The 26,987-nt window shown below is 47.2% G+C and overlaps 1 protein-coding gene and 1 non-coding gene across 5 annotated transcripts in view; both read right to left on the reverse strand.

The window, feature by feature from the left end:
* The window catches only part of Ptpn11 (protein tyrosine phosphatase non-receptor type 11), an 86,749-nt gene that overhangs the window by 24,235 nt on the left and 35,527 nt on the right, over window positions 1–26,987 (reverse strand). For all 4 annotated transcript variants that reach the window (XM_047560850.1, XM_047560848.1, XM_047560849.1 and 1 more), the window contains exons 4-10: window positions 24,925–25,117; window positions 23,441–23,557; window positions 21,753–21,866; window positions 6,364–6,460; window positions 4,003–4,082; window positions 3,719–3,877; window positions 1,297–1,428 (exon numbers count right to left, since the gene is read on the reverse strand). In XM_047560850.1, coding sequence (XP_047416806.1) covers window positions 1,297–1,428; window positions 3,719–3,877; window positions 4,003–4,082; window positions 6,364–6,460; window positions 21,753–21,866; window positions 23,441–23,557; window positions 24,925–25,117 — 892 coding nt within the window. The remainder of the gene's footprint in view (window positions 1–1,296; window positions 1,429–3,718; window positions 3,878–4,002; window positions 4,083–6,363; window positions 6,461–21,752; window positions 21,867–23,440; window positions 23,558–24,924; window positions 25,118–26,987) is intronic.
* Window positions 20,688–20,875, reverse strand: LOC124992080 (U2 spliceosomal RNA). Its single transcript, XR_007110075.1, has one exon. It is a non-coding gene; the product is annotated as a U2 spliceosomal RNA (small nuclear RNA).

The raw sequence follows: 26,987 nt of genomic DNA on the forward strand, positions 1-26,987 counted from the left end.
AACTCGGTATGTCCAAAAAAAAAAACATAGCCACACATGGGTTCTTCCAGCCTCTCTACCATCTGCCTCAGCACCACGGTCCACTCACTCAAACCTCTAAGACATCTCTGATCCCTCTCCTCCCTCCAAGAGCCACACTACCCCGGGCCCTGCAGACGTCCCCAGGAGCCGTTCACACGTGCCGCTCCTCCTCGAGCTTCTCCAGGCTTCTGTACAGTACCCACAACACAGAGGAAGGTGTGTGTGTGGAGAGGAGGCCATGAACCCAGACCACCAGAGGCCTCCCAGCCATGAGGCCCCCATCCCAACCCCCAGGGCTGTCAGAGACCTTCCTGGCACACAGCTCTGTGTTGCTCACTTGGCACAAGAAATGGCAAGGGTTCCGTGTGGACCGATGGGTGAGGCTCAAGTTTCTTAACACGATAGTGGAGACTTCCCAACTTGGTCCCAACCCCTCTCTACCCAAGTTCACCTCCTCAACAGCCCCCCTCACCTGCATTCCCCACTCCCATTCGCTGCAGGCTACACCTCAGTGTTGTGGCTCAAGCAATGCTCTAACCCGGAGGGCCCTCCTGCTGCATCTTCTCCCCCAGGCACCGAGCCCTTACAGGCCCAGCCTCTTCTAGGATGGTCTCCCTGATACTCCGGCCAGAAGGAAGGCGTCTTTGTGTACCACGGCTCTTCAGACGTGTGCCCCAGCCCTTCTGCTCCGGAGCACAGCTCTCCTGTGTGTGGCTTCTCACTGCTCTGTGAGGGTAACTGCATGAGGACAAAAGCAGTTTCCTTCTCCGTGTCCCCAAAAGGTCCTGAGAGGTAAGCCCCACTAAACAGAAACTTAAAATGAATTCAGACCAAGTCCTGCCTTGTTTTGCAGTCAGTCCTCTGGGCCCAGCCCCGACCCACGTGCAGTAAAGAAGACCTGGTGCGCGGAACAGATTACGAGCTGGCCTCGAAGCTGGTGCAGCTCGGACAGGAGCTCCCTGTCCCTCCATCCTGAGTGCCCAGTTGCTCTCGAACGCACCACCTGCAGCCCTCAGAGACCTACACTCAGAGAGTTTAACTGGTTATTGCTTTTAAATCTGCCTCTCTCTGGACGCTGCAAGGACAGGGACCTTGTTCTGCTCACAAGGTGCCATCGGTGCCTGAACTACGCCTGGTATACGGAAGGTGTCCAGTATGGCTCCTGAGCCTGCACGTGGACAAAGGCTCGAGTGCATACAAACACAAGTCACTGTGAGACCCTGGAGGACTGTGCGCACCCCTTCCAAGGCCCCTAAGATAGGACAATATACTTACTTGTCCGACCTTGGAGAGCTTCAGTTCTCTGAGCGTGTAGTCGTGAGCAGCGCTCTCCTTGACGTTCCTGACACGCATGACCCCATATTCTTTCAGAGCATACTCGTCAGGCCAGTACTTGACACATTTGCTCTAAAAGGGATTGGAGAATGTTAATTTCTGTGAACCCTGAATAAAAACAAAACCCTAAACCAGCAGCAAGCACATGTTCACATCTTGCTTAATGACCACAAACATGGAAAATGGCCTGTCCGGCACCTGTTCGGTTTTCAAAAAGGAAAGAAGAGTACAAATAAGGAAAGTAGGTACTCAGAGGACCCAGCAGATTGGGACGTGCAAAGGGGTTATGGCAAAACAGACACATCCAAGCCACGCTCACAGAGTCGAGGCTTGCGTATCCACCTTCAAAGAAAAAGGATGCAGAGAGGGAGGCCGCAGGGAACTCAGAGTACTGTCTAGAACCACTGCGTTTTGGAGAGATCTGCCAGTGGCTCTGTAGAGAAGGCAAGCAAGGACTCTGCAGGTGGACGGGCTGCCCAGCAAGCCGGGCTGTGGGTTCACTTCCGCCAGTGTAGGAGGACTCCACACCCTGTCTAACCCACGCGTGAATAGCTCTGTCACAGGCGGCCTCCGGGTTCTCAACTAGCTGCTCTTTCTCTGTCCAGTCCCAGCTAACAGCTACCACACAGCACTCTCCCTGCACCGGAACACCAAGTCAGAGCAAGAGGATCGAAAAATACGGCACCCAGGAAACCAGTCCTGTTGCCAAAGAGGAAGGTGTCGGAAGAAAACACGCATGGCAGGGGAAAGTCTGATGAAAGGATGCAGGGCTGGGGTGCAGCCCAGTGGTAAAGAGCTTAGCTTGCCTAGCAAGCGTGATGCCCTAGGTTTGATCCCCGGCACTGCAAAATAAAATAAAATAACAGAAGAATGTGGTATCTTATTATTATTCTGAATTCAACTTTGCCTTCTGTATTTGGTAGGTACAAACACCTTTTGACAGATTTGATACAATTTTTATTTTCCCCAAATAAATCCTTCTGATATGAATTGGACTCAGTGCTGCTACCAGTCAATCAATTCGGCAACTGTTCCAGCCATTATAGAGACCTCGACAGAGAACACAAAATTAAACCACGACTCTGAAAAGAACATTTTGGCTGATTTTGAACATCTGCAAACTGCTACAGCCCTCCTCCTAATTTTCCAAACGCTCATGCAAACCTTGGCAAACAAATGCAGAAATGTGAATGCTAATATGTTATCTCTTAAAGTCAGGGACTCCCAAGGGAGTCCGCAGTCTGATTTTCCTTCTGTGCACTGGTAGGACACCAACAGAAGCTGTCAGAAAGGCTGTGGAGAGGATACAAGCCACCATGCCACCCTCTCTGCACCCCCAAAGAGAAGAGGAAGAATGAAAAAGCAGGAAGAGACCAGGATGAGGTGGCGAGGACTGGGCAGTGATTCAGCCCAATGTCTGTCTGTTCTCAGAGCTTCCGGCAGCTCTTCTGATAGACTGATTCTGGTTCCTCTGAAGCAGCACAACTTCAATCAATCAAGAAGCAGGACAGAAGGCTTCTGTCTTCTTTCCACATCCAGGGAAGATCACTCTCACCTAAAACAAACTATGAAGATGCTGTAACTGATCCAGTGACCTAATGTCACTGCTGGAAGAGGTTTTTGTTTCACGGTGCTCAGATCTGGCCTCAAAGGTATACACAAGTGCACCAGCTAAGAACACAACAATAAAATCCTGCTGTTAAAGAGAGAGGCACAGAAGGTGTTGAAAGACCGAATAAAACATCTAGAGATGAAACCCACAATGTCTGCTAAGAAAAACATCCAGACTACACACTGCCAGTGAAAAGACTAACTGAAAGACAGTACAAGAAACCATCCAGTTGAAACTAGGAGAAAGGAGAACTGCAGCCAACCAGCCAAGCCCAGTGGCCTGTCCACTTCAACTGTCCTGGGACAGGCTAGGGCAGGTATGTACTTGAGGAGCTACAGATGAAAATGACCAAATCCTAAGAGGTTGTCAACTCACAGATCCAAGTAGTTCCAAACGCCCAAGCAGAAGACATAAAGAGAATCGCACCAGGGGAAATACTGGGGAGTGATGCTGGCTGAAGCAGATTGTTACGTTACGGGCAAGTACAAAATGTAACAATAAATCCCACCACTGCTTACAACTATAATGCACTCATAAAAAAGTATGTCTTCTACTCCCTTTTCTCCAGAGGGGCAGTTAGAGTGAGCTTAATTTGTCTATTCAATTAATAGTACAACTCACCTGACTCGTCTATACTTCCAGAAGATTTTATCAGGGTAGAGCACTCGCCTAGCATGGTGAGGCCTTGAGCTGCATCCCCAGCAACACAGGGATTAAAAAATCATGAGAAGAGCAGGCGATGGAACATACCTTTCCTCTCTCTACTTCTTTTGTTGTCATAACAATCACTCGGGAGTTCTCTTGGAACACCATTCGCCAAAAGTCGTTCACTGTGTTTTGCAGGCAGCCTTGGGTGGCAATGTAACTCTTTTTGGGCTTTGAATTGTTGCACTTGGTTTCAAATTCGGGCTAGAATGGAGGAAGAAAATCCCTAAAACATCTGAATGTTGCTTTCAAAATACAAGGGAAAATGTAAAGTACAAGAACAGTCTAAGAATGTGTGACCAGAAAAAACACCACAACCAGCAACTTACCATGATGATGTTTGCATTAATGTAATCGGAGACAGGCTCGTTGGGATCGCCATCATGGAGGACAACCCGGGTATGATCAACTGCAAGGAAAAAGGGACCCAGCCAGGTAAGTACTCAGACAGCTTCAGGACAAACCACTTAATTTCAACCAGTTCAAGCTTCGCTTATTTAATGATAAAACCACAAAAAATATTAAACTTCAAATAAGCAGAATACTCTGAATGCCACATGATGCCTCATGATGCTTTCTTTAACATCTCCTTGTCTTAACCAAGCATGGTGGCGAATGCCAATAACACCAGCAACTCAGGAGGCTGAGGCAGGAGGATTGCAAGCTCAAGGTCAGCCTGGGCAAGCAAGGCCCTATCATAAAAGGGCTAGGGGTGTAGGTCAGTGGTAGATTGCCACTGGGTTCAATCCCCAGTCTCACAAAAACAAAGAGAACTTTTTCCTTATTTTAATAATGCACTAGGGGTATATAGGATGTTATCATGACAAAAACCAAGGGGTGGATACATGAGAACCCTATATACTATTTTTATAATAATCTTGTCCAAATTATTTCAAACCAAAAAGTTTGTTTGTTTATACCGGAGATTGAACCAGGGATGTTTTACCACTGAGCTATATCTCAGTCCTTTCTTTATTTTTTGAAGCAGGATCTTGCTAAGTTGCTGAAGCTGGCCTTGAACTTGCAATCTTCCTGCCTCAGCCTCCTGAATCACTGGGATTGCACCCCATCTTTAAGGAAATAAGATGTGGGCTAGGGTCAGGTATGGTGGCATACACCTATAATCCCAGCAGCTCAGGAGGCTGAGGCAGGAGGGTCTCAAGTTCAAAGCCAGCCTTAGCAAAAGGGAGGTGCTAAGCAACTCAATGAGACCCTGTCTCAAAATAAAATACAAAATAGGGCTGGGATGTGGCTCAGTGCTCAAGTGCCCGTGAGTTCAATCCCTGGTACTCCAAAAAAAACAAAAAATGTGGGCCAGGAACATAGCTTAGTGGTAGAGCAGGTAGAGCACCTGCCTAGCATATAGGAGGCTCTGGGTTCAATCTCCAGCACCAAAAAAAAAGAAAAAAGATATGAATCAGAGAAAACATCTGATTGGAAATTTCAAAGAAGGAAAAGGCAACATTATATTTAGAAACTATGAATAATTATTCCCTTCATCTTTTCCCAACTCCTATATCTTACTGTTGAGTACCAGCAGACCCACTGAGTGGAAGTGAAAATCTAAGACATAAAAAGAATGAGGCTCCCCAAATTCACTGGGACCATGCTGTGGCTCAAACTGCTTCTCGACAAATTCCTCATCCCCTTTCATCAGTACTAGAAATACCTCCAGGCACCCGCATCCTCACCCACACATCACAAATAGCCACAAGGATGTGACCTACATACGTACCACAATATGAACATATGCATGCAGAAAGAGAATGCCTACGTTTACACACACGCACACACATGCACACACGGTGGGTTTGCAAATGGCTCTGACCTGATCAGACATGAATGTAGCGCTCTCCAAATTTGAACGTTTGCCCCCAGTGACACACCGTTTTTGAATACTGACACACATGCACAGATACGTCTATAAACAATCCCTGCTAAATCTACCATGCGTATGTTGCCATCAATCTGCGCATGGGATGTAACCTTCTCTCCTTGTAGATCAGGGGATACAGAAACAGAAGTTCCCAGGGCCCCGCCCTCTCCCCGCACTGCCTCGCGCAGCTCACCCTGGAGGCCCTGCCCCAGAGCGTGGAGCTGAGGCCGGTGCCTTGGGGCTCCAGTGCCAGTCTCTACCCTTGCTCCCACCTGCAATCTTGCTACACAGTCTGTAAAAGGGGATCATGAGAATGCCTGCTTTGGGTTCGCGTGACTTCAAGATACAGAGTCTGGCACGGAATGAGCCTGAGGAAGAGGTGAGCTACAACTTGTGAAGCCATTTCTGGGGTCCTCACCCTAGGCCTCCATCCTTTCAGGGCCTCTCTCCCTCATGGGTCAGCTGTGGCTCTGCCTGGTGGCATCTGCCTGCTAATGGAGGTATGGTTTTGTGAACATTGGCGAGGTCCTCGTCTGAGCAGAGCGTAGGTGTGCACCTTTATCTCCAGTGATTACCCCTGGGCAGGTGGAACACTCATCAACAGCAGGAAATGACCACAGAAAAAGTCTCCCAGTGACAATTTCACTTGTTAATCACCATCACAGAAACGCAGTGAATGAGGCTGTCAATCCCCATTAGAGCTGATTATTTTGGAAACTGTTCACAATTTAAGAGGCTAAGGCCTAGGACTGACTGACAAGCTTGCAAGGCCCCAGGACAGTGACTGGTACTGAGGTGGGACACTGATACTTACAGGGAAGGATGTTTTTATATCTATTTTTGTTTTTATTTTCTTGTCTCTGACCCTCTTTTCGACTGTAGAGAAGTTTGCATTCCTGTTGTTGTAGTGTCTAGAAAGAAAGAAAAATAAATATTATCATGGGTCAAAATCACGAGGCGGAAGGGGAGTGGGGGGGGAGGGGAGGGGGGAGGGGAAGGGGGAGGCAGTGGCTGCCCAGCTCCCTGTTCCGCTTTGAGGAATTCATCCTCGGAAATGTTCCCAGTTGTGCCGATAGCTACAAGAATGCCCATCTTCACGGTACACCAACAGGGGCGAAAACGCTGGGAACCATCACGATGAACCAGGAAAGGGCTCCCTAACTATCGTCCATTCATAGAAAAGAATGTCCTGCAATGATTTAAAAAGATGTTCTGAGCCAAGAATGGTGGGGACACCTGCAATCCCAGCCCCTAGAGAGGGTGAGGCAGGAGGACGGCAAGTTGGAGGCCAGCCTGGGCAACTCAGTGAGACCCTGTTTCAAAAATTATTTAAAAAACAAAAAGTTCCAGAAGAACATTTAACCCCTTGGAAAGGTGGTCAGAGCTGAGGGAGAAGGCTGGACTTCCACGCCAGTGTATAATGCAAGCCACATGTTTGCATTCACTTTTGTTCACAAGAAACAGCAAAAGGAAACACACCAGAAAGGTAACTTGCTATTTCAGGGTAGTGGTGTTACTCAGTCCTTTTCTTTCTGCTTTTTCGGTTTTTTGTTCTTGTTTTCAGACTATTTTTTCCCCTATATTATCTATAATAGATAAACATTTATAAGAAGAAAACCCTTTAAAATAATGAGTAAGGGCTGGGGTTGTGGATCAGTGGTAGAGCGCTTGCCTAGCATGTGTGAGACACTGGGTTCAATTCTCAGCACCGCATATGAATAAATAAACAAATGAATGCTCATTAAAAACTAAAAAAAAAAAATTTTTAAAGAAAATAAACTTTAAAATTCAAATAAATAAACAAATTAAATTAAATAATGATTAAGAATGAAAGTCAGGGGGTGGGAGGGGTGGGAGGGGTGGGGGGGAGGGGAAAAATATAATAAACATCATTACCCTATGTAAACGTAAAAAAAAAATAAATAAAAAAAAAAAAGAAAGAAAACACAGAGCATTGTATGCCTACAGAATACAAGAAGATTATTACCCCCATCAAATCCTACCAGTTACTTCAGCACAGAGAAGTAAAAGAGGAAACTTGCTCAAACAGTGTAAACTGGAGGAATCAGTTATATGCATCAATTATCATTGTTATATAACTTTTAGTTAGAACGTTTCAAACAAATTTGTGATGTTTAGAGGTGAATAAATTCAGAGCATTTGGTCATCCTATAAATAATCTCATAGCTATACTAGATATAATAATTAAGTTTCCCATGCATATTTAGGTTCTCACAGCTAAAAAATTAAGCACAGTAACAAAAAAAATGACTACAATGTATGAGGAAAATAAAATGGGCCAATATATTTCTGCAGTTTAAAAAAAAAAAAAAAGAATGAAAGTCAGTGGCCGAGTGTGGTGGCACACACTGTAATCTCAGTAGCTCAGGAGGCTTCACCAGGAAGGTCGTGAGTTCAAAGCCAGCCTCAGCAACTTAGCGAGACCCTTAGCGAGAAACTTAGTGAGGCCCTGTCTCTACATAAAACATTAAAATGGGCTGGGGATGTGGCTCAGTGGTTAAGCACCTCTGGATTCAATACCTGGTACCAAAAGAAAAAAAAAGTGAGTACTAGCATAGAGTATACAAATGATACATGTGATTATGTTCTTGAGGAGTTTAAGATCTAATTCTTTCTACCACTGATTAATTCAGAGCAAGCGATATGCCTGTTCTCTTTTTGTGTACGTGCTAGAGATGGAACCCAGGAGTACTTTACCACTCAGCTATATCCTCAGTCCTTTATCTTTTTATTTTTTTATTTTGAGACAGGGTCTCACTAAGTTGCTGAGGCTGGCCTTGAACTCAGCAATCCTCCTGCCTCAGCCTTCCAAGTCTCTGGGATTACAGGCATGCACCACCTAGTCATATGTCAGTTCTTGACTTGAGGATGATAGAAGTGGTTTTGGTGCCACTGAATGGTGGGCACACAAGCTGTTAGCAAAACTCAGAGTCGTCCTATGACAAAAACCCACATCAATGCCACAGCATGTCTACACAGCAGCCCACTGCCCTAGAATCTCCCCAGCAAAAGCTGGCACGATGAAAGGAGCCCCCGGAGCACAGAGCCAGGGAGTGAGGGGGAGCACGCTCGGGCTGTTTAAGCAAGTGTCTGGACACCTGTGCAGGAAAAGGAGACTGGAGGCACAATGGGAAGAGAAGGGACTGGCCAGGCAGTTGCGCAGCCTGGCCCGACGGGAGAGGGGACCTGAGGAGGTGAAGAGGGCAACTGCACAACGAGGCCGGAAGGGCACAAGCCAGGCTGGCGGGTTTTCCAGGGCAGGCTCCATTTCCAGAATCACAAAGAGTGAGTTCGAGGGGCCATTAGTTTCCAAGAAGCCTAGTTCGTCTGCTTTTGCAGGGATGGGGACGCACCCGGGACCTCACACGCACACTAGGCCACTGGCCTGTCCCCTAAGTCTAGTTTTTAGTGGAAAATCTCAAATGGGCAAATCAAGAAAGTGAAAGGTGGGCTGAAAAGGGAAACAATTTGTCTATAGAAAATGCCAAAATGACTTCCCCTTAAAGATTTCTACAAGGGGCCGGGTGTGGTGGCCGCACACCTGTCATCCCAGCAGCTCCGGAGGCTGAGGCAGGAGGATCAGAGTTCAAAGCCAGCCTCAGCAACTCAGTGAGGCCCTGAGCAACTTAGTGAGAGCCTAAAATATAAAATAGGGCTGGGGATGAGACTCACTGCTTAAGCACCACTGAGTTCAATCCCTGGCCCCCCCAAAAAAAAAGATTTCTACAAGGAAGTCAGAGTCGGTACTCGGCAACAGAGCAGACAAAAACAGGTATAACAGTTGGAATTTTAAACTGGTATTTGACTCCTGGTTTCAAAATGCAATAGTCAGCCTTGACACAGCTCATAACAGCAGTGTTTAGCTGACTGAAACCCGGACAGGAGTCAAGCGTGATATGCAGGACTCGAACAGGGAAAGGGCCGTTCAAACTTCTTCAGTGAGCCCAGATCGAGTAATCAAAGCCACCTGCCTGTGTGACAGGTGTTTCCTTCAGCGGTGACCAGCCTTAGCGCACGACACTGCGGCCTCGGAAGGAGGTTCAATCTTGACTCCCAGACAGGTCATTAAGGTGAGGTTCAAAAAGATGTTCAAGCACCGAACTGATTCAGTCATTTAGAATTCAATCAAGCTGACGAAGCAAAAGAATTTCAACAAAAACCAGCAATGCAGTGAGGGGATGGGAATGATTAGCAGCTTGGTGGAAAATGAGCATGACAGTAAAGCCTGGTGGCCTTCACTGTGAACCAGACTTCACATGACCCTCGCTTCTGGAAGGCACGGGTCAGAGCATCACTATACAGGCCGATTCCTGCACCCCTGCCCTGGCTAAGCACCGTCCGCCCCTCTCTCCCTTCAAGATCAAGTCAGGCTTCCAGTGTGGCACCAGCGGCTTTGCCATTTCTTGGAAAGCCACACAAGTTCTGCTCTGGCCTCAACCCCTTCGGCCCTCCCATGTTACCAAACCTGTCTGGGCCCCAGTTTCCTCAAGTGTAAAATGAGGATAATCCTAATTACCCACCCGCAGGGTTGGTGTGTAGGGTTAAATGAGATACACGTAAATCACAAACAGAGCCTGGGCTGCAATCAAGTACATGAGCAGGTCTGGCTGCTGCTGCGACATTATCATCATCAGACAAACCACACACCTGGCTACTCCATGTGGTCAGGGGACCAGCAGTACCAGCACCGACTGAGCGCTAACACAGGCTCTGACCACCCAGGCCACACTGATTTCTTAATTACCACTGATCAATTTATGGGGAGCAAATAATAAGCCCATTTTGGAAATCTTAAGAAACGAAAAAAAGAATCAGGCATGGTGGCACACGCCTGTCATCCCAGCAGCTCGGGATCACGAGTTCAAAGCCGGCCACAGCAACTTAGAGTTCAAAGCCAGCCCAAGAAACTTAGCATGATCCTGCCTCTAAATAAAAAAATTAAAAGCAGGCTGGGCATGCAGGTCAATGGTTAAGCATCCCTGGGTGCAATCCCTGCTACCAAAAAACAAAAATCACAGCCTTGGGCCTGCGCCCCAGAGTCACCCGTCCAAACCCCGCATTTTAACAAGATTCTCGAGTGACTGAGATGCACACTGAAGTCTGAGAAGGACTGCTGACCCCCCGCCATACTAACGTATACGAGAGGGTCTCTGCCTCGCCAGATCCTTCCGGCCTTCCTACTCCTGGACGTTCTGGTCCCTCTGCCTGGAGTTCTCTTTTCTTTAAACCCACCTCAAATAGTCCCTCTTCTGGAGAGCTCTGGCCCCTCAGCGTGGGGAGCGTGGTCCTTGGTGCCCGGCACTCTGCAGGACCTCCCTCCACCAGTATGCCTGTCACCCTGGACCCAGCTGTCTTTTTCTTTAAATTGACAGAGAGCAACTGTATTTATGTGCACCACGTACGGTGATCAGACCAGGGCAACTGGCATCGCTCAGACACACCACTCTCAGCGCAGGTGACATTCAAGATCCCATCAGCTTTGAAACCTTCTATTAATTGCTGTCAGCCATAGTTACCCGAGTGGGCACCGTGCCACAGAACATCGGCTACTCCTCTGTCACCGCGGCCTGTACCCATCAACCCTGCTGCCTCCATCCTCCCTCCACACGCCCCAGGCTCTTGGAACCGCTGTCCTCCTCCCTCCTTCCCCAAGGTCAGCTTTAGCTTCCACAAAAGTGAGGATGCCCCACTCTGTCCGTACCAGTCCGGCTACCCTAGTAGACAACCAGAGCCCACCCTGCCGTGTCAACAGCCAAGAGCGCACCCAGCACCCAGCGGGCATTCCAAAGGTATTTGCTAAATGAATGGTGGACAGAGGGAGAGGGGACAGAAGGACAGACAGAGGAAGGGAGAGAGAAGGCACAGGGCAAACCACAGACCTGCCAGGTGAGGCCTGGCACCACAGGCCCCTCACTCAAAATTCCTTCTGAACACTGTGAGCCGAGACTTCCACATGAAAGGAAGATCCAGAGAGGCCTGTCCCAGTCGGAAGGCGTCTGAGAAGAACGCTGGGCATGCTCTGCCATCTCCACACCTGCCTATGACGCCACTTGTTCTCTTAAACTGTCCTTCACAAGATGTCTCTAAAGGAAACTTCCTGAGAAAGCCGCACCTATGACAATCGCCTCACCTGCTGCACACAGAAGGGACCAGAAAAAGGAACACCGGAGCAAAACGCATCCGATTCTACCTAGGTACCAGAGCGTGCGGAGGCTTCGTGAAAAAGGGACATGGCAAGGGTTAGAGGCAGGGGCTAGGCCCATTAGCACCTTACTGAGACCCCTCCTCGGCGGCTCCAGAGGACTGATGAGAAAATGTTTCTCATTTGCTGATTCGATCTTAGTTACTACGGTGGGGCACCACCAAAAAGCATCGTGACCTAAGGACACACTTAGCCAGGCTAAATCCTGAGCTCCAGGCCAGGAAGTCCTCACGGATACCCATGGCACTCTGGAACACCCCTCAGGGCTTCCAGAGGCGTTCCTTATCCTGCATTAAGTTCCCAATTGCCTCTTCCAGACAGATGCCGGCTTTGAACAAAGTCACAGAGTCAAGGCAGGCCTTTGGGCCCCTGAGACTCCCACAAAGCATAGGCCCACATCCCAGGCACAGCTGGGTGCTGACTGCTGGTGGCTGGCAGCTGCCATGGATCAATAATGGCGAGTGGTGCGTCTCCTCCCCAGTCCCTCTCATGTGCCTCCATGAACCCATTTCATTTCCCACAGTGAAAGGCAGCTGTCCATCTAGAGTTAGACAAAAATCAAAAGAACTCAGAAGTTGTGACTGTCCACGCTCTGTCTGCAGACTCCCCAGCTGGAGTCACCATCTGCCACAGGGCACTCACTCCCCAGCACTGGGCTCAGGGCACCGAGGGCCAGAGCATGTCCAGTGAGCCCTGCCCTCGAGGACACGTCCTGCCTGCCACGGCTCACCTTCCACGCCAGCAGTCCCTGGGAAACAAAAGGCTGTAATGACCTGTCAAACGGCATGTCACTGTCTCCATCCCCATTCCCCACTGGGTCTCGCAGCGATGCTGATGGCAAGACTTGGGACAGGAAGCAAACAGGATGAGGTAAAGTGGGACCCAGGCTGCAAGGTACCCTATTTTCCCAAGAAAGACATCCAAAAGGTTTGCACCAAACTATGAACCCTCAGAAACGACCAGAAGCTGATCATCATCATCTGACTGCCTAAATCCAGGCAGAGCAAGAGCCAGAGACTGAATCGCACCATTAAACCCTAAAAAGCATCAAGAAAGCCAACGCCCTGGCCCACACGATACACTTCCGAGTGGCGAAGGCTCTGCCAGTGGTGGGGGGCGGGTCCTCACCGAGTAGACCAAGGTGGGGGGCCGCTCCCCACAGACCCCACAGGCTTTCAGAACACTCACTTAAGCTGCTGGATCTGACTCTCGACTAAAACTCGATGAATGAAAATGGAGGGCGAGAACCAGGAAGGAGGCGCAGCCAGCACACCTGCAGAGCCAGGAGCCCGAGACCAGGCGCTCCTGCAACGACCACTCACCCAAGCTGCTCTGTGCACAGGCCAGATCTCCAGGGGGAACGAAATGACAACACTGGGGCGGCAGCGGGCAGAGCGTCTGGCTGGCACTCATGGGTCCTGAGTTCTACCCAGAAAGCCAGCCGGCCAGCCAAAGAGCACAAAGGCCACATCAAGCCATGGTGTCACCTTTTTTCTTCTTATGGCACTAGGGACTGAACTCGATGGGGCGGGGCGGGGCTCTACCACTGAGCTATGTCCCCATCCCTTTTCTTATTTTATTTTGAGACAGGGTCTTGCTAAGCTGCACAGGCTGGCCTCAAACTTAAGATCCTCCTGCCTCAGCCTCCTGGGGGGCTGGAAAACAAGTGTGGACTACAGGGCCTGCCAAGGGTCACTTCACTTTTAAAAGCAAAGATGAAGGGTTATATTAGATGAGGCAGGGGAAGGGAAGGAGAGGGAGGAAGCAAGACTTATAAAAGTTTTCTAAGTGCTAAAACTAGGTGTTGGGGGAAAAGGTTCATATAACTATAGAGTCTGAAATGTTCAATAATAAAGTTTTTATAAACAAATTAATAATAAGTATGTAAAAGCTCCGAGGAGGGGCTGGGGAGATAGCTCAGTTGGTAGAGTGCTTGCCTTGTAGGCACAAGGCCCTGGGTTCGATCCCCAGCACCCAAAAAAAAAAAGCTCCGAGGAACACTGACAGAGAGACACACACACACACACTCAGGTAGGGGTGGCTACTGAAGGGGAGAAAGGACAAAGGCTGTCAGACACGTGGTCTCTCTGGCTGTGATGCCGTGAATAATCACCGTGGCAGTACACACCGAGCTGGCTCCAAAGTCAGCGCCCACTCACCTGAAGACACCTGTGCTCCTCAGCACCTGTCCTCTCTAGGAGACTGGTAGTTCCTCCCCACCCCCCATCTCTGTACCACAAGCTCACTGTCACCGGGACCATGGACTGAGGCCACACTGCACAGCCTGTCACCATTTCTCTGCAGTGGACTCCTCCTGAACAAGTCCACAGGGCCATCCAGGAACAAAGGGGCTGCTGGACACAGCCACAGCGAGGTCCCACCCCACTGACAAGCACCTGTGAAGCCCATGAGAGCTGAAGCCGACCAAGGGGCTTGTCCAGCAGCCAGGAGCTCCTCTCCTCCAACAGGCAGGGGTGAGGGGAAAACGAATTGACAAGGGCTGGTCTCTGCAGAAGGACAGGCACTGCTGACACATGAAACAGAAGTAAAGAGCCCAAGACAGGGAGCCGGGGGCAGCTCCCTGGAGAGCCCTGAGTCCGTCCAGCACCCCGGGGTGGAGAGAGGGCAGAGGCAGATCAGTCATGAAGTGTGTCATCAGTTGTGTGGGGGAGTTGGGGGTGAGGTCCATGAAATGTAACTGAAGGTGGACTCTGGGAGGGCCGAGGCTGGAAAGAGTGAAGGACTCAAGGGTCCAGGTGAGACCAGAAGGCACCGCACGCGGGCAGCAAGTCCAGACGCTGTGCCAGCAAGTGGAGTGAAGGGAGGGTAAGGAGGAGGACCAGCCTCAAGAGCCAGCAGTGGCTGAGTGACAGGAGGTTCAAGGTCCTGTCATCTGCTGGCTTGTCCCTGAGGTCAACTTTCTTGCTTTTTCTGGGAATCAGGTTCTTCATCTTCACAATGAAAATGCCACACCTCTGGAAGGAACCAGGGAGCCACTGAAGGCTTTTGAGCAGAAAGGTGACATGAGAAATGCTGAGAAATTAGCACTGAGGGCCGGATGGAGGGCCAGGGGCAGAGGACGGAGTGCAAGAGCAGCTGGTGTCTTGAGGTGGGCAGGGCGAGCCCTGGCAGGGGCTGGAATCCTGCATTCACCTCTGCCCACCGGGGCAGGTCTGGACAGGCCTTGGTCTCTCCTCATGAGATCCGGGGTGTCCTTCCTTCACCTGGGACCAGAGGGCGTCAGGAAAGAAAAACCAATGGGACCTGGCAAATGGTAAGATCTGGGAGGAGAAGAGAAAAAGGAGCAAGGATCCCAGGCTTCCAGGCCAGGGTGATGTGTCAGCAACAGGACCAAGGAAGTAAAGGCAGACGTTTGGTTTGAAGGAGAAAATAACACATCCGATTTGGAATGTCTGAGTTTGAAAGATGAAATAAAAAAAAAAAAATCATTTCACCAAAGGGTGAAACCAGAGCTCCCCAGTGACACACTCAGGGTCACGTGGAAGACGACGTGCCGCCCAAAGAGCCAGGAGTTTAACGCAAGACGAGCCAGCGGGTCCCACAGAACCAGCAGCATGCCAGCCAGGTGAGGACAGGCAGAGCCATCACCAGCTGGCCTTCGCGCACAGCCCCGACGTGCTGGGTCACTTCTGGTCTCACCTGGACCCACTCAGCCCCTTTACTTGCTTCCAGCCTCAGAAACCTCCTTCAGGCTAAGAAATGCCCATTGGAATTCCACTAAGAAAGCCACCTGTGTGCGGTTGCAGTGTCTGGGAGGAGACATGTCAGGAGGATAAGGAAGGAAGGAGCTGAGGAGAGACGGAGGCCGAGGCCAAGAGCCAGTCCAACGCACAAGACAGAAGAGAAAGCAGCAAGGTCAGCCAGAGGTCAAGGAGAAAAGCTAAGCAGAGGCGGGAGAGACTCCAAGAAGACACCTGCAACTGTCACGACGAAGTGGCTCCAGCAGACGGAATCGACCCTGAAGAGAAAAACATGGTGGAATATTCCCAAGGAACCCAGGAACTTCTCCAGACTATAGCTTTCAACCTGCAGGGAAAACCTCTGACCATTGACAGGTTCTGTCCACAGGAAGGGAGCAGTTCTATTAAGCAACCAGAAGCTCAGGCCTAGATGGAAAATTCTGGTTACCACGGTGCAAGCCTGTATCCCGGAGTCCCGCTGGCGGCGGCTGCTGCTGGCTGTGGCGTAGTTTAGTCACCAAGGGGAAGATTTCTGCTAGACGTCCCCAGCAAGAATGACCAGCTCTGGGGTGCAGTTAAAGTCTTGTTTCCACAAAATCTAACCACCTCTAAGTAGAACTTATGGCTCCCCTAAGCAGGATGTAATCACTCCAAAGAAATCAAACTGGACTTCAGGTTGAAGGCCTGCTGCTCCTCCTGGAGCCCCAAGGGCCAGCAGAGGTGTGGACAAAACCCACGACATCTAAGTGGCTGTCACTGAAATGCCAGGAACGCTCACACACACCAACATCTGCTCAGATCACTTCAGAAAAGAGGCTCGAGAACGGAAGGAGGCCGGGCTTAAAAAATGAAATTACTGAAGGAAATGAGTTTGAGGCACTGGACAAAATAACTGCAGGGAATAAGGTGTTGTATGATTTTGTTGGCTTGTTCTGGATTTGGGTTTTTTCCCTTTGTTTTGTTTTGATGGTGTTGGGTGGTTGTTGTTGTTGTTGTTGTTTTAAATCAAACAGAAAGCTCAAAAACTAAAATCTTTCTGAAATTCAGCACTCTGAACCTGAAGTAGAACTTCTTGGGCTCACAGGCTAAAGTACACCCACTGAGCCTCCAACAGGGGTTCCAAACAAAAGAAACTGGTAGAAAAGCAGAACACCACACAGCAAAGCCCAGAACGTTCCTCCAGACCCAGCATCAAAAGCTGTTCTTCACTGAATACACACAAAGAGCCTGAACCACTACGACTTCCTCTCACTACGGCTCAGACTCAACACGTCCACTAATACTACCGTGATGCCTGCTGTGTGCCAGGCTCTCTGCTGGATTCTGAGGCTACAGCGAAAGAAACAGACCATCTGTCCTTGTGGGGCCGGACTGAGCTGGGTCCCGACCCTGGATAATATGCATACAATAACCACCGCGCAGGATCAAAACGTGCCTCTTGTGCCTCTTGTGCCTCTTTGTGCCCTGTCAGCTTCACCTCTGTTCCAGCAGACTTACGAATGCTATCTGCTTCTAAGAATTTGTAGTACATTAAGCCAATGGCCACACAAATCATTCATGAAGGGAAGACTTGCAGCTATGTGCTCGCATTACAGAAGAGCTGCACAGGAATGGGGACAGGGAAAGGGAGGGCCTTCCTGAGAAAAGGCTCCAGAGACCGGGACCTCAAGAGGGAAGAGATGTGGGCAGGTGAAGAAAGGATACGAAGAACAGCCTGACAAACCGTGACTGTCACACCAAGAATGCGCTGAAGGGTTCTACCCCACTGGGATGCGAACAGGCAGTTCAAACGTGGAATATGCCCAAAGTAAAAGCTGGTGACCTCCCTGAGACCTGCTCCTTCCAGTCTCCTGAGGAAATGGCAACTGCACCCACAGCTGCGCAGGCCACTTCCATCTCGTCCTCACCTCGGCGGTCACGCCACACCTTCTGTCACACGCTACCTTCAAATACTGGCAAGCTGCCTTCGAAATGGCTCCAGGCACCAAACACCTCCACGGCGTTGGCAGTGGCCCTGGTCCGGCCCCATCACCTTCTGGCTCGAATCACTACAACAGCCTCTTTCCTGGTCCCCTTGGCTCCCTCTTCCAAGAGGCAGCCAGAATGTCAAAATTCTATGTCAAAATCCTCCAATGTCAACATTCTCCTCAGACTTTCCATCTTCCTGCCCCTGACCCACAATACCCTTCATGATTTGACCCCTCTGCCCTTGCTCCGCCTACACCTCCCTCTGGCCTATCTACTCGAATGGCGTGGCCTTTGCTGATGTGGGACAGAGCAGCACAGCGCGCTCCGGGGACATCGCACCTGCTGCTCCCTGTGCCCAAAGCCTTCCCCCTAAGGTTACATGCACAACTTGCCTTTTTATTTCCTGCTTCAGATCTCTGCTCAAATGCCACCTTATCTAAGAGACCTATGTAAAACAGTAATGTCCCAGCAACACACTCCTGTTGTCTTACTCTATTTTCTCCGTAGCACTTACCATCATCTCCCTGAATACTTGACTGTTTCTTTAATTTTACTCACTGATTTACTGCTGGTCTTACTTGAGCAGAACTTTATTTCAACAAATCTAAAAAAAATTATCCACCTCCTTATATTCACGAGCAGAGATATACTGGAGACACAAGATATTTACACAGATCAGAAATGGGCAACTGCTAAGATAAATCAAAGGCCTATGCTCACAAAAAGAACCAAAGAGCTTCATAAGGGGCACACGGTATGGTATGTGTGGCATGGGATGTGTGGCTGGTGTGGGTGGTGCAGTCCGGTACAGTTTGGCATTGTGTGGTATGTATGGTGTGGGGCAGTGCAGCAGGGTAGGTATGGTAGGCGTGGTAGGGATGGTTTGGTTCGGTTCAGTTTGGCTTGTGGTCCGAGAGCTGGAACTCAGGGCCTCACACATTAGACAAGGGTTTTAGAACTGAGCTACACTCCTGCCCCAAGGGGCTACATATTTTAAGATGTACCCAAAGCAAAATTAAAGGAGAAATGTCTTCTGGGTAAACACATTTAAAATGACATGTAGAATTTTGCAGAAAACCAGGAGCTGGGCATAGAGACAAATAAAATATGGTTGGCTGAGTTAAATTACCAATGGCATAAAGAACTTGAGAGCTCTGTTTCATTTCAAAGACCGTCAGAACGCACTGTTCGAAGGACGTGATCCCAATTTATCATCTTCCCGGAATCAACTAAGGTTCAATCACTAACGTAGTAATGCCTTGCTGCTGTGGCCCAGACTTCAGTATCAGGGATTTAAATCATAATGGGTATCTGCTTCCCAGTACCTATGACGGTCTACTCTGTCCTCAGCCTCATTCCCCTGGCTACAGCCTTAAATGGCAATTTTTAAAACTGACTGAATTTGAAAAGCAGATACACAAGAGATCAAGAAAGCAGGCCATCAGCTGTTCAGATATAGTCCAGCTGCCATGAAACCCTAATGCCCTGATTTAATGTGTGACAATTTTACTGCCACTGTCTGACCTCTACAGAGAACTTGTAGAGCACAGATATAATCTCATTTGTTTTCCACTTCCCCCAAAGCCAACTCACTTTTTCCATTTTTTGTTATTAATTATGTATAAAAAGATTGGCTAAACCTGGCAAGTCACAGAGTGAAACCATCAGGTCAGCATTTACAATCAACGTCTTTTTCCACGGCTGGAACAGTAGGTGAGGACTTCCTTTCAAGCTCACACTTTTTTCCCCCCTGCACTGGGGATAGAACCCAAGCCTCGCAATGCTAGGCCCTCACTCTGCCACTAAGCCTCATTCTGGCCCTTTTTATTTTAAGACAGGGTCTGGCTTAGTTGCATGGGCTCAGTCCCTTAAAAACAATAGCAGGGCTGAGAACGGAGCTCAGGGGTAGAGCACTTACCTAGCACGTACAAAGCCCTGGGTTCCACCCCTAACAGTGTCCAAAGGGAAAAAAAAGCTATTTAAAAACTACCATAGCTGAGGGCTGGGGATGTGGCTCAGAGGTAGAGTGCTTGGCTAGCATGCATGCGGCTCTGGATTTGATCCCCAGCTCTGCAAAAATAAAAAAATTCATAAAAACATAGCTGAGCCAGGTGTGATGATGCATGCCTGCAGTCCTAGCTATTCAGGAGGCTGAGGCAGGAGGACTGCAAGTTCCAAGTCAGTCTCAGCAATTTAGTGAGGCCCAAAGCAACTTAAGAGAGACTCTGTCTCAAAATAATAGAAGGATGTGGCTCAGTGGTTAAGCACCCTAGGTTCAATCCTAGTACAAAAAAAAAAAAAAAAAGAAGGTAGACATCTTTTAAAACATTTTGTTTTTATTAGATTTGACTTTAGAATCAAACTAAGTACTTTATAAAATTATAAAGCTTAACAGAAATAAATTTCTAAAATTCAAACATAAATGAAACAAGCAAATCATATATCCTGGTAGTATATACTAACCAGTAAGTCAAAGGTCAGGTAGTCATCTGACTAAACATCTCTGAAGGATTAAAAAATACTTGGCAGGTGGGCAAGTAGTTAGTGGTAGGGCCCATGCTTAGTGTGTGTGAGGCCCTGGGTTAAATCCCCAGCACCACAAAAAACTCTACAAATAAAAATTTAAAAAGTGCTTTTCGTCACTTTCTCCTCAATGCATTTGTTTGCCCTAAACTGGAAGCTCCTTTAAAGGCAGAACCCAGTGTGTTTTGTTCCCAGTGCTCACAGGGTCTAACCCAAAGCCTGGCGTGAGAGAATTCAAGTCCCTAGTCAGCACTGTGGAGCAAGCAGGGGGCTGTGCTAACCTGCACTCGGCTGAGAAGGTGGAACAATCTACCTCACCTCCCCGGCCTGAGGCTTCAGGTCTGCCAAGCTGCTCTGAACACTGGCTACGAGGACTCGATCTGCCTGTTATTGATTCATTCATTCCACAACTGTTTGTAAATTCTTAAGACCTACAAGAAATATGGAATAATCATTCCTACAAAACACAATGTAATCATAAAATGATGTAAACACCAGCTAAATGTAAAGATTCATGCAGCAACTATTTACAGGGTTTCAGCTGAGTGCCAGGTACTGTGCCCTACACTGGGGACAGGTGCAAGAGTAAACAGGTCAAAATCTTAGTGAATGAGTTTTCTGCGACTGGTGTTTACCTTGGTTGTTACTTTGTTTGCTTGTTTATTTGCCGCCTTTTGCTTTGGTCTTGGTTGGTGGTGGTAGGTTTTGTTTGTTTTGTTTTGCTTTCCTGGCACTGTTCCTAGAGAGCTGCATTGCCAGGTGGATGCATGGGGTGGCGGAGCAAGCTCCTATGCCATCTCCTGTTTCCAAAAACTCATTAATACACTGTCCTCAGATAGAAGATGTGTCAGATGTTAAACTGATAAGAAGAGATACCATACTTGCTCTTAGCCAAAAGGCTGAGAAGCGATTGTTTTTCTGTTTTTATTTTTCTGTTCTAGAGATTGAGCCCCAGCACTCTACCACTGAGCTACATCCCCACCCTCTGCATTTTTTATTTTGAGACGAGGTCTTACTAAATCGCCCAGGCTGGCCTCAGCCTCCTGAGTTGCTAGGATTAACAGGTGTGTGCCACCACTGAAGAAGTCTGTCAAACAGCCAAGGAGAGAGATTACACTCTCAATGGGTAAGTGACGTGTAAGAATGCAAAAGGAACACAGGAGATTTTCACCAGGACATTCTCCTACCTACACGGGTGTCAGGAATCAATCCGCTTGACTTACCAAAGTTATCAATTTGAAACCCCCAATTAAAGCAACTTGAGCTATTGCTCCTGAACTTATTCACATCAGGCTGCACAGTCTCTCCAAAGACCCCAGTGAGTGCCAGAAATCTTCCAAAGGAATCAGATCCTTTTGTTTTTCTGGAGTTTTGCCAGCAATCCACACCAAAAGAGCCAAATGGAGCTGCTGGCTCAACCGCATGACCCTAACTGCCAACTCCCTTTTCTGAGAACACAATGCCCTTCTATTTCAAAGAAGACCCCTCAGCAACATGTTCCATGTCAATCAATGGCTGAGTTATGAAAGGATGTTGAAGTCTTTCAGACCCAACTCCAAACATGAGGCAAACTTCTTTTCTATTAAAAATAGGATTTGTGCTGGCGACATAGCCCATCACGTAGAGTGCCTGCCTCACAAGCTGGAGACCCGGGTTCGAGTCCCCAGCACTATTAGATTGCACAAATAACAAACAAACAAATGAAACCAAAAAAATAAATAAATAAAACAAAAAAATAAAAATAGGATTTAATAATGCACATATAAAAACAGTTTCTTAAAACCTTACCTCAAACTCTTCCCAAAACCCTTGTTTGACTTTGTCCGTGGTCTCAGCTAATTTGCTTAGTTCTCGAACTCGGCTCTCTATTTCAGCGGCATTAATCCGAGTGGTGTTGAGAGGCTGACCAAGTTCAGGAGTTGGTGGAAAAGGAAGAAAATGCTTTTTAAAAAGATGATAACAAATAAGAAAAAGATTCCTGTGGTGGTGCTCACAAAGGCAAAGGCCGGATTCAGTAATTCACAACAAAAATTCTTTAATGCACTTTCACTTTTGATTGTTTTGTCAGAAAGTGCATCTTTCTTCAATTTCCATACAAACCTTCTCTGCTGATATAAATGCAAACTTATTTTTCTTTGCAAACTTACTTTTCTTTATGAATAGAACATTATTTACAGATAAAATCATGTTAACAACTCCAAAGTAAGTGTGATCACCTAAAGATAACCGCAGGTGGATTCCCCTTGAAAAGCTGCTTTAAAAACTGTGAGAGGGCGAGGGTGTAGCTCAGTGGTAGAGCCCTTGCCTACCATGTGCAAGGCCCTGGGTTCAATCCCCAGCACTGCAAAAACAAAAACACAACTCTAAGGGGGCTGGGGTCTAGCTCCATGGTAGGCTCATGTTTAGTATGCATGGGGCCTTGCATTCAATCCCCAGCACAAAAGAAAAAAAAACTTCATAAGGCCATTAAAGATACATATGGAAACATAAGATATAACATCTAAAACCAAATCCTACAAAAGGTAGCCAGTGAGTAATAAATAAAAGCCCTATGGAGCTGGGGATATAGCTCAGTTGGCAGAGTACTTGCCTCACAAGCACAAGACCCTGGGTTCAATCCCCAGCACTGCCAAAAAAAAAAAAAAAGCCCTGATGAGTTGATCCTAACTGAAGATGGGTGGTAAGTGAGGCTAAAGCTGAAGATACCACTTTGTCTACCTCTGTATCACACTATGGATCTTGACTACCCCCAGGCACCCATGCACTGGAGGCCTGGTCCCCAGTCCATGGCACTACGGGGAGGTAGAAGAACGTTTAGAGAGTGGAGCCTAGTGGAAGGAAGTCAGGTCACTGGGATGTGCTCCTGAAGGACCTACTGGGATCCCAGCCCCTTACCATCTATCTTTCTCTTTGCTTCCCGGGCTCCATGAGGAGAACAGGCCTCTTCCTCCACGGGCCCCTGTGATGTTCTGTGCTACCACATGCCCAAAGCAACAGGGTCAAGGGCTCATGGACTGAACGTTCTGCCTGATACCCGGATGCTAATGTACAGTGGTGGGGGGATAGAAGTTCACTGGGTTAGACAAAGGGGAATGAAGGGAAGGGAGTGGGGATGGGAATGGGAAAGACAGTAGGATGAATCAGACGTCACTTTCCTGTGTTCATGTATGAGTACACAGGCAGTGTAACTTCACATTATGTACAACCACAAGAATGGGAAGTTTTACTCCATGTCTGTATGATATGTCAAGATATGTTCTACTGTCATATATAACTAAAAAGAACAAATAAAATTTTTTTTAAAAAAAGAGCTCATGGACTGAAACCATAAGCCAAAATAAACCTTTTCTTATTAAGTGGCTTCTCTCATGTATTTTATCATAGTAACAGAAAGTTGACAGACATTCTGCAGGTTTGAGAAATTCTAAATTAGAATTCTATATTGAAAAGGAGCTTTAGTTTTTCAATATCCTTACCTGCTTGAGTTGTAGTACTGTGCCCAATGTTTCCACCATAGGATTCTTCTTGTAATGCTCCACCAGATCTGTCAAAGAATCAAACCGTTCTCCTCCACCTACATCATATTTCAGTTCCTTTCAAAATAAAAACATGAAGCTTACGACCTTTATTTTAAATTAGTGCTTTTCCCACACTCCCAGAGTCACTGCAACGTTAATTCAAAATAGCCAGCATATGGAAACAACCTAAGTGTCCATCCACAGAGGAATAATGAAAATATGAGATAGATAGATAATCACAGTGAAACATTACTCAGCCTTAAAAAATAAATAAAAAAAAAATAATAATGGAATTCATCATTTGCAACAACCTGGATGAACCTAAAGGACACAGTTAAGTGAAATAAGCCAGGCACAAAAACACAAAGACTGCAAGTCCCCACTCCCATGTGGAATGCCAAGCTCATAGGAACAGATAGGAGGATGGTGGTTATCAAGGACTGGTGGGGGTGAAGAAGGGGGCTACTGGTCAAGGGTACACACTTCCAGAATAACAAATCTAGAGAACTAATGCACAGCATGGTGACTACAGTTATATACTTGAAATTTGCTAAGAGAGATCTCAAGTGTTTTCACTGTCAAAAAAAAGGCCACCGTGTGAGGTGTCGGACACACTAATCAGTCTGAGTATAAAAAACTAATGTAACTGTTATTACCGAATGAAACTCAGAAATCAATCCCCCAACCCCCGAAATGGAAAGATCAAACAGTTGTGGCAGTAGGAAGGGCAGGAAGCAACAGGAGGACAGGAAGGAACAGGTTCAACAAGGCAAACACAGGGGGTGGGGGACATGGTGCGGCTCCATGGAAGACATATGCTCAGCATCCACAAGACCCGAGCACCCAAACAATAAATAAAATAAAATAAAATGACACAGTACTTGCACATAACCTACACACATCCTCGTGACTTACAATGCCTGATACATATACATGGCAGGTGCACAGTGGTAGCACTGTACTGTGTAGGGAATAATAACAAGAAAAAGTCTGTAAGTGTTTGGTAGCAATGCTATTTTTTTTTCCAATACTTTTGAGCCCCAGCTGGCTGAATCCACAGAGGCAGAACCCACAGATACGGAGGGCAAGAGTCAGTGTCAGGCTGGGTTGATGGGCCTACGGAGGGGCTGGGCCAGCTCTTTGGGAACTGAGCCTTGGAGGCAGACCCCAGCTGTGCCTGCACAGAGGCAGAGCAGACACTGCAGGCAGAAGGCGCTGCCCTGACGCATGAGCCGATCTGCCAGACACAGACAAAAACAAAAAATTTAACAGTTCTGAAACAATGAGACCACTATAATAAACAATATGCTCCAACAGTGGAAGGACTTGACCAAATAAGCAAGGAAAATCTGATTTGGGATATAATGGTGTCTGTCTTTTTCCAGCAGAAAAATCACCCAAGTACAACCCATAGTAGACCCACAGCAGAACCAGAGCTTTACCTGACAGCGAATCATGACATGGGTCACTTTGGACTTGCCGTCATTGCTCTCCCCTTTGTCATCACCAGTGCGGACGGAGAGAACAAAATCTCCTGGGTGGCTCTGGCTCTCTCGTACAAGAAAGCTCCCATGTTTTCCCTTCTCAGTTAATAACTTCTCTGCTTCTTTCCCAGAGAGGTGACCATGAAACCACCTAAATTTTAAAAAATGAAAATGAACTGAGGTCAGCCATGGTTTAACTTCTCTTAAACCCAATTTATAGACAGACATATTACTCCAAGGGACTGACCGAGTCTGCTGGATAGGATCTGCATCCCAAGAAGACAGGAAAAATGACAAAGATGTTACGGATGACTTCCAAATGCCTTAAACATGCCACCGTCATTTGGAGACACATGTCCTCAATCTCTGCTGTTTTCTTTTAAGCCTCCTATCTTTTAAAAATGAAATTCATCATTTTTTCATTACCCAACCCTAGAAAGCCTAGCTGTTTAATCACAGCCATTTAAAAACATGAAATAAAAAGCTATGATAGAGGGGTTAGGTCGTGGCTCAGTCGTGGAGTGCTGACCTAGACACTTGTGAGGCCCTGGGTTCAATTTCCAGCACCACATAAATTAATAAAATAAAGACATTGTGTCCACCTACAACTAAAAAAAAATTTTTTTTAAAGTTATGATAGGGCTGGGACCATAGCTCAGTGGTAGAGCACTTGCCTAGCACACGTGAGGCGCTGGGATCGAGCCTCAGCACCACATAAAAATAAATAAGTTTAAAAAAAAGTTATGATAGAGACAAAATCATTTTGAATGTTTGGTCTTGTTTTGGATGTGCTCACTAGATAAAAAAGGTTCTTCATTATAAATTAATTCAAGCATTCCAAATTTTTTCCATATTTTCAAGCTATACTTCAATGGCTTCCAAATTTGCTGTCAGTAAGCTGGGTTATCATGTCAAATTTTAATGCACACAGGTCTTGGAGTAGGAATGAAAGATTTTCCTAAAAATATGAATACCAGTGCCCTACAACCAGAGATAGCAACAAACAATAAGTTTCATTAAGTTTGAATACAGTTCAGGAATCTGCATTTAACCAGCCTGCCTGAAATAGGACAACCAAGGTCATCTAGGAACAGACTAAAAAAATACTGCCTAAGTTATTATGGAAAACACCTTCACAAAGTCACATTAATGATGTGGTTTTCCCCCTCAGGCTCTTGCTAAGACAGCAAGCACTACGACAGCAGGTCATGTTAGTGGCTCATCACTAAAGGAACAGGCTGGTTCTTTTTCATCCGCATTTCAAATGAAAAGAATAAAATACAGAAATAAACCTCACAGAGCTGGCTGATAGCTTTTGGCTTGAAGTTACAGTGGTAGCTGGAAAAACAAATTATCAGAATATAATAGCATTTACATAAAGATGTAAGTTGAAAAGATAGACCTAAAGATACGAAATATAGAAGCCTGATTAAGAGACCAGAACGTGCACTGAGTCAGACAGGAGGCTGGGGACACACAAAACCAATACGATCAGCACAAGTCAGTCAAGCCCCAGCTCCGTCAGCCTAGTCACAACATGAGGAGGGATCTCTACACTCATTCAGTTCCCTCTAAGCAAGGTCATGCTCAGACGTTTGTGGATATAACATGAAAAGACTGGATGAAAAGCCGATGCTCTGAGCTCTGGGTTTAAACTGACATCTGTTAGTGGCGTTGCTGAATAAACTGGTTGAGAGCCACCACAGAGAACTGCTGCTATTTTGGCATCTCTATTGTCATTTGTTTTCCTCCAATAATTTCCAAAGATTCGCAGCTGAAGTTTGATATATCTTAAAACTACTGCCTATACTGAGTCTCCACAGGAACAGTATGACCCTGGAGGAGAGCAGAGTGAAGAGCTGATGGAAGCTTTTGCAAAGAAAGGGTGCTCTGAGAGCAACTGAATTCTATCACTCTTACCTAAATAACACATTAGGATTACAGCCTGAGGAACAGGTGCCAGCCCTTGGCAGACCCAAACAATGCATTAGTCGACGCACAGGGCGCAGGACGGGGGCGGG

The sequence above is a fragment of the Sciurus carolinensis genome, chromosome 8 (assembly GCF_902686445.1).
Source record: "Sciurus carolinensis chromosome 8, mSciCar1.2, whole genome shotgun sequence".
NCBI lineage: Eukaryota > Metazoa > Chordata > Mammalia > Rodentia > Sciuridae > Sciurus > Sciurus carolinensis.